At 43.6% G+C, this 7,544-nt stretch overlaps 1 protein-coding gene across 1 annotated transcript in view; it reads left to right on the forward strand.

The window, feature by feature from the left end:
* Positions 1 to 7,137, forward strand: part of TOP1 (DNA topoisomerase I) — a 90,829-nt gene extending 83,692 nt beyond the window's left edge. The window contains exons 20-21 of the mRNA XM_073555354.1: positions 5,114 to 5,263; positions 5,622 to 7,137. Of these exons, the coding sequence (XP_073411455.1) occupies positions 5,114 to 5,263; positions 5,622 to 5,724 (253 nt within the window). The 3' untranslated portion in view covers positions 5,725 to 7,137. The remainder of the gene's footprint in view (positions 1 to 5,113; positions 5,264 to 5,621) is intronic.
* The last annotated feature ends 407 nt before the right edge of the window (positions 7,138 to 7,544 follow it).

Here is a 7,544-nt window from a genome sequence, read left to right on the forward strand (position 1 = left end):
ATCCCCATCTACCTCATCAATGGGCATTATGCACGATTTGTCCCAATTGATTTTGAGTCCGGAAAATTCCCTGAATTCCTCAATTAATGCCACCGCGTTATCCAAATTCTCCCCTGAGTCCTCCAAAAATAGCAAAATATCGTCGGCATACAAAGACACCCTCTCCTCCTTCACTCCATAGACAAATCCTTTTATCTCTTGTGCATCCCTTATTTTAGTGGCCAGAGGTTCCACGGCGAGGGCAAACAGCAACGGAGACAACGGGCATCCCTGCCTCGAACCCCTATGTAATGAGAAACTATCAGATAATTCATTATTCACTCTAATTTTTGCCGTTGGAGAGGAGTATAGCAACCCCACCCACGATATAAACTTGGGCCCAAACCCAAGGCCCATCAAAACCGACCATAAGTACTTCCATTCTACACAATCAAAGGCCTTATGGGCATCCAAAGACACTACTACTCTCTTTCCAGCATTTTCGGCTGGAATTTGCATATTTAAATATAGCCTCCTTAAATTGATTGCTGTAGATTTATTGGGCATAAATCCCGATTGATCTGGGTGGATTACTTTATCAATCACGTGGGTCAGTCTGTTGGCCAAGGCCTTCGTCAGAATCTTTACATCTGCCGTAAGGAGTGAAATTGGTCTGTAGGACTCCGGATTCAATGGGTCCTTATCAGCTTTAGGAATGACCACCACAATGGCCTCTCATAGATGTAGGTAACATTCCCCTCTCCAACGACTCATTAAATACCTTCTCCAATTTGGTTATTACTTCTTCATTAAAAATTTTATACACCTCTGCCGGAATGCCATCCGCCCCCGGGGCCTTATTTCCCGCCATGTCCGCCAGTGCCACCTTCAACTCCTCCGCTGCAAGCGGCCTATCCATCCAGTCTCTGTCTTCATCCCCTAGTCTAGGAAGCTTAATCGCCCTCAGATACCTGTCCATCTCCCCTTGACCTTTATGTATCTTTGAGGAGTATAGCTCACTATAAAATTGTTTAAATACATCCAAAATTTGATCCCCCTTTGTAACCACATTACCTTCCTTAGATTTAATTGCATACACATGTGAGGATTCCCGTTGTGCCGAAGCTATCACAGAGAGCAGGTGCCCCACTTTTTCACCCTCCGCATAGAATACCTCGTTCTGAAATGCCCGCCGTCTCTCCGCCTTACGGATGTGAAGTTTATTAACTTCCGACTGGGCCGCTCTCATGCGGGTCTGCGTAGCTTTAGTACACTGCGCACCCAATGCTTCCTCCGCCACCCTTAATTCCTCCATCACTGCTTCATCTAGATTTTGAGACCTAGTCTTATATCGAGACACTTCTCTGAATAAAATCCCTCTCAGAAACGCTTTCATAGTATCCCAGACTACATGACCCTCTGCACTACCTTCGTTAATCCTAAAGAATTCTCCCAGTTCCTCTCCTATCTTTCCCATATCCAGCAACCGTAGCCAAAAGGGATGAATTTTCCAACCCATACCTGTCAACCTCACCCGTTATCCCAATTGTAGAGATATCACCAGTGGACAATGATCCGATAGGACTCTGGGCAAATATTCCACTTCCTGTACCAAGTTATCCATCCCCTCAGTTCCCAAAGCCACATCAATGCGAGATAGGGAGCCATACGTCGCCGAGTAGCACGAGTAAGTGTAGTTCTCCATATTTCGAACTCTCCACAAGTCTATCCAACCAATTTCCCTCATGTAATTTCCAAAAGGTGTCACGTTCCCTCCCTCTCTGCTCCCCGCATGTTTACCCTTATCCCAATGATCATTTGCAATATTGTTCACATCACCTATTACAAGCAACGGGACCCCAGTCCATTTCCCGGATAAGTCCAGAATTTCCTGTATCTTCTTTCCAGAGAATGGTGGAGGGATATACAAAGACACAATACATAATAATCTATTCAATATCCTACATACAATAAACACATATTGCCCATCCTTGTCTATTATTGCCTCCACTTCTTCATATGGAGTAGAAGTGTGGATCAACACCGACACTCCCCTAGCATAGGCTGAGTACGTCGAGTGATAAGCCTTCCTCACCCACCTTTTTTGTAACATAGCTACTTTGTCTTTTACCAGATGTGTTTCTTGGAGGCAAATCACTGAGGGCCTCAGCTTTAGCAGATATTGTAAAATTGCGGCCCGTTTTGAGACGTTAGCGAGACCCCTAACGTTCCAGCTTAAAATTTTAATTCTACCCCCCATGATATGTTGCAATACCAAACATTTGACACGTTATACCTGAAGTCTCGGTCCTCCCCCCATCCCTCCCCCCCACCCCCCCTTACCCGCCTCTACCCCCTGTCTCAACCTTCCAACTGAAATAACTCTCATCCTTCTCCCCCATCCGAAAAAAAACAGCTATCTCCCACAACATTTAAGCCGAAAAGAATTCTCTCTCCCTCTCTATTTGAGATCTAGGAGGGCGTTTTTACAGCCTAACAATACAAGCTCTGCACTCCAACTACTCTCCCGTCCACATTTATCAAACTGCAATAATCGTTGCGCCGCCGAACACAACCCACATAAACCAACATAGCATTACTTCATCTCAGAGATGACCATTAGCTTGTCAAATTCAAACTAAATCACAGTTAGTCACTATTTCAACATCACTCAGAGTGTGCTTCAATGGGACTGTCCCGCTCTGATATTCTTTATGTTAGAGTCAAGCCAGATTGTCGCCTCCTCTGGATTTTGAAAAAAGTGTACTCGATCCAAAGCTACAACTCTCAGCTTAGCTGGGTAAATCATTGAATAGCGCACATCCATATCTCGTAGTCGTCTTTTAACTTGTCCAAACATCATCCGGAGCTTCTGAACCGCTGCAGAATAGTCTGGGTAGATGGAGATGCGATTGCCATCTATAGTAAGTTCCGCACAGGTCCTGGCTTTCCGCAGCAGAGTATGACTCTTGGGGCTGATCCTGGGGGCAGGGGTCTAGTGGGCACACGATGTGCTCTTTCAACGGAAAACATTTTAGTGAGACCATCCCCTCCTACAGTATTTTTCAGCCATGACTCAATGTACTCAGTGGGGTTATTTCCTTCCGCTTTTTCTGGTACCCCCACAATCCTCAGATTGCTCCTACGGGAGCGGTTCTCCAGATCATCGGTTTTAAATTCCAGTTCAGCTATATGCTGCACATACTTTTTTTTCCCTTTTCAACAGATCATTAACCTGGTCTTCAGCGCTCCCCACACGTTCTTCCACCACCTCCATTCTCTGTTCAACTTTGCGCACTGCAGCATTAATCGCAGCCATCTCTCCCTTTAATTCATCCACACGACTGTTCAAAGCCGCAAGGGCAGACTTGTTGTAAATTACCACAGAAAATATATCTTTGAGCGTCGGCTCTGCTATATCTAATGTGTCCGGCTGTTCAAGCTGGCCAGCACGTGCAGCCACAGCATGGGATCTCTGTTCCTCCCCACCACTCTGTGGCTGGCCCCCGCCTTCCTGCTGTTTCCCAGGGATCTGCGTTGTATCAGGTCTCTCACCTTCAGCCGCTGACCTCTCATTAGCAGCCTCCTCTGACCTCGCAAAGCGTTCCAGCCAAGCGATCACCTCCATCCGTCTTTGATATGCCGCGCTCGCCCTTGCCGCCTCCTCTGCAGCCTCGGCGCCATCTTGGGCCTGAGCGCTTCCCGACGCTGCCAGCTCCTTCTGTCTCCTGCACGTCATCCTCGTGCAGGACTCCTCTCCACCAGACCGTCCTCCACTCACTGCTACTCCCCGGATCTCTGCACACTCCTTGGAGCGATTTCAGCGTTCGGCAGCGCCTCAGGTATCCTTAGCAAGGGAGATTGTGGCAGGAGAGCTCCACTGCACGTCCTCTCACATCGTGCGCTAGGCCACGCCCCTAGAAGGTGGTCTTTCTAGTGGCAATCACTTCGCTACGCAGAGTGTCCGAACTTTTGGCATTTTCCTGCAGACGATCCTTCCTGGTTTTCCACCAGGACATGGTGGTTCTCCGTACAGTCCCATCTTTCCTACCGAAGGTTGTGTCCAGCTTCCATCTCAATGAGGAAGTCTCACTGCCTTCTCTTTGCCCGGTTCATAGAGTGGAAAAGGCACTGCATACGCTTGACCTTGTCGGGGCATTGCGTATATACGTGTCTAGGACTGCTCCCTTCCAGAAGTCCGATTCACTTTTCCTCCTTCCGGAAGGCGTTCTCAAGGGCCTACCGGCTTCCAAAGCCACCCTTGCCAGGTGGATCAGGTCCGCCATACAACAGACTTACCGCCTTCACAATTCTCCACTTCCGGCCGGTATCACGGCGCACTCTACGCGTGCGGTAGGGGCCTCCTGGGCCATTCGGCACCAAGCCTCAGCTCAACAAGTGTGTAAGGCGGCCACTTGGACTAGCCGCCACACGTTTACAAAACATTACAGTGTTCATACCCAGTCTTCAGCGGATGCGAGCCTGGGTAGACGGGTCCTGCAGGCGGCAGTACCCTAAGTCTAGGGAATTGCCAACACAATTTTAGTCCATTGCTTCCCACCCAGGGACTGCTTTGGGACGTCCCACGGTTCTGTGTCCCCCAATGAGGCGACAGAGTAAATGAGATTTTTGTGTACTCGCCGTAAAATCTCTTTCTCTTCGCCTCTAATTGGGGGACACAGCTCCCACCCTGTTGCCCTTACGGGCCGTTGTTTTGGTTGAGTTCTCATATTGTTCTTTGAGTTCGTACATAGTGGCCTTATTACAGGCATGGTTATGTTATTCCTGTTATGTTCCTCCTAATGCTTTGGCACAAAACTGGAGAAGGCTGACGCCGTCCAGGGGTGTATACTGCAGAGGAGGAGCCAAAGTTATTCTTTTTCAGATTAAGCATAGTGTCGCCTCCTAGTGAACAGCAGCATAACACCCACGGTTCTGTGTCCCCCAATTAAAGGCTATGAGAAAGAGATTTTATGGTGAGTACACAAAATCTCCTTTTTTTTCAAAAGTACAACTCCTCCGTCAAAAAAGTAGCCCTCAGACGGCTATGTGGAATGGAAAAGTAAAAGTTGTGGCTCTTGGAAGAAGAGATGCTAAAAAATGTAAACCTAATATTCGATATTCCTCTAAACAGGCTTCTTGAAAGCAAGAAGAAAGCGGTACAGAGGATAGAGGAGCAACTGATGAAGTTGGAGGTTCAAGCCACAGACCGAGAAGAGAATAAACAGATTGCTCTAGGAACCTCCAAACTCAATTACTTGGACCCAAGAATCTCTGTAGCTTGGTAGGAGTCTTGTGTATTGATTATAGCTGCTGGTATTTTATAAATTTTGTGACTCGATGTGTTTTATTAGGATTTGAAAGAGATTTGTGAACAGCTTGGCATTCTATTTATTGCTTCCTGTTTTAAGAAAGAAAAAACTTGACAAAACTGTCAGTCCCTACTGCTTGGCACTGCAGACTGGAGCAGGCAGCCTAGTACTGACCACTGATGGCCTGGATCCACTTGAGATCTCGCTGAGCTGTTTGATTGTGTTTCAGCAGTAGTCTGAAATTGTGGTGATGTCATTGCAACATCCATAACAAAAAAGAAAAAAAGTCATTCTAACTTTAGTAACTATTTCTGATTTTATTCCCATCAGGTGTAAGAAGTATGGTATTCCTATTGAAAAAATCTACAACAAAACTCAGAGAGAGAAGTTTGCATGGGCTATCGACATGGCGGAAGAGGACTTTGAATTTTAATGCGAGAGACAATGTTTGTTTTATAATTTTGTTTTAATTATTTTATTTTAAGCCTGGATGTCACCTCGGATAAGGATTTTTATTAGAGCGCTGTGAGCCTTACCTTTTATCAACCTTTATTTTAAGATGGGAAGGGGATATGCAGCAGATTAAGGGGGAAAAAAGAGATGTAAAAAAAAAAAAACCCTCAAAGGTTAGAGCCTGCTTGATAAACATTGGATAATATCCCCATGCTGCCTTCAGTATTGTCCCATGGACAAGGAGTATATACATATGTACAAAATGGGATATCTGAAATTGTGATGTTGTTTGTTTTTGCTTTTAGGGCTTTTAAGATGGGAGGTTTTCACCAGGCATAAAAAAATCCGCTTTTCAAAAAAGTCTGTATTATAGAGTTAAGAAAATATCCTGTGTGTTTTTACAGTTAAGATTTTTTTTTCAATAACTTCTATTTTAATAGAAAATATAAACTTACCCTTCCCTTTCATCTGAACATATCCCCTTACCCTGGTTACACTGAAGAGAGGGGCCTGTTATGTGGCAGCTCAGGGGGTCTGTATGACTCCTGTTTTTTTTTTCCCAGTAATCGTGAAACTATATTCAAGCCAATCCCCGTGCTTGGTTTGGAGACTTGCATAAAATGTGATTCTGTTAGATATCTGAAAGGGGACATTTTTCTGAATTATTATTTTTTTTTTTTTTTTTTTTTTTTTTTTATAAATGTGAAAATTTTTTGCCCAATTTTATCCATTTTACCATTATTTCAAGTATTTAATCTATTTTATCTTATTAAAAAAAAATAATAAACTGTTGTACTATTGTAGGACATCTGAATTAATTTCAGCAAATTTTACCACAGAATTTTATTTAATGTGAAGAGTAACTTTCTAGAAGTGCAATGAAGACCAAACATGTAGCCTTTTTGTAAACTAAAAAAGCATTACTGTCAGACTAAACGCGGTGCCGCAGGTATGTGGCAATCCCTCTTTGTTCTATGGGGTATTCAAGTTTTATCTATCGAATGTCATTTGGAAGCCTGCCTGAGAGGCCGAGATGTTGATGGCAAGACTTGATTCACTATTTAAGATAATCGGTTGATTGGAAAAAAAATTGTGTGTTAGAAATATTTTACTTGAATGCAATTACACTATGGACGTCCTCATGTTTAGAACATCAGTTGCAAAAGATTGGTGCGTTTTTGTGCAGATTGCTTGAAAAAATAATTCCCTGTAAACAAATTTGTGAGTTTGTTTTGCCTAGAATGCTTTTTATTTTATTTTTTTTCTAAATCTAAAAGCAAATGTTCAGAAGAGTCCTTTTCCTTTTGGACATTTCCCCTCCTATCTTCTATTTTTATCATGAAATGCCATTAACTTGAGTGTAGGTTATTTAAATAAAACCCTACAACTTGGATTTGCCTGCGTGTCTTCATTTTTATTAACAGTCCAGCTTTGTACTTACAAAAGACAGAACCAATAAATAGAAGTGATGGTTGCCAACATGACTGTACATGTGACTCTAGTCTGAAGACCTATCAGACCGTCAGCTGATCTTTGACAGTGCAGGGGACAAGGGTACTTGTACTTAATGAAGGAACACAATAGCATATGAACAACATAGCTAATTTATTTAATGAGACTTCTTTTTATTAAAGCATAAAATGACGGAGTACATATACAGTGATATCGAAACACGTGTAGGAAAAAAGGAGAATCGGGGACACCTGGTAACCTGACTTTTTATAAACAATTTGGGTATCTACTATAAGGAAAAAAAAAAAAAGATAAACATGTATGTACACATGTACGTAAGCATACACA

This window comes from Dendrobates tinctorius, unplaced genomic scaffold, assembly GCF_039654945.1.
Source record: "Dendrobates tinctorius isolate UK_male_01 unplaced genomic scaffold, ASM3965494v1 ptg000223l, whole genome shotgun sequence".
Lineage (NCBI taxonomy): Eukaryota > Metazoa > Chordata > Amphibia > Anura > Dendrobatidae > Dendrobates > Dendrobates tinctorius.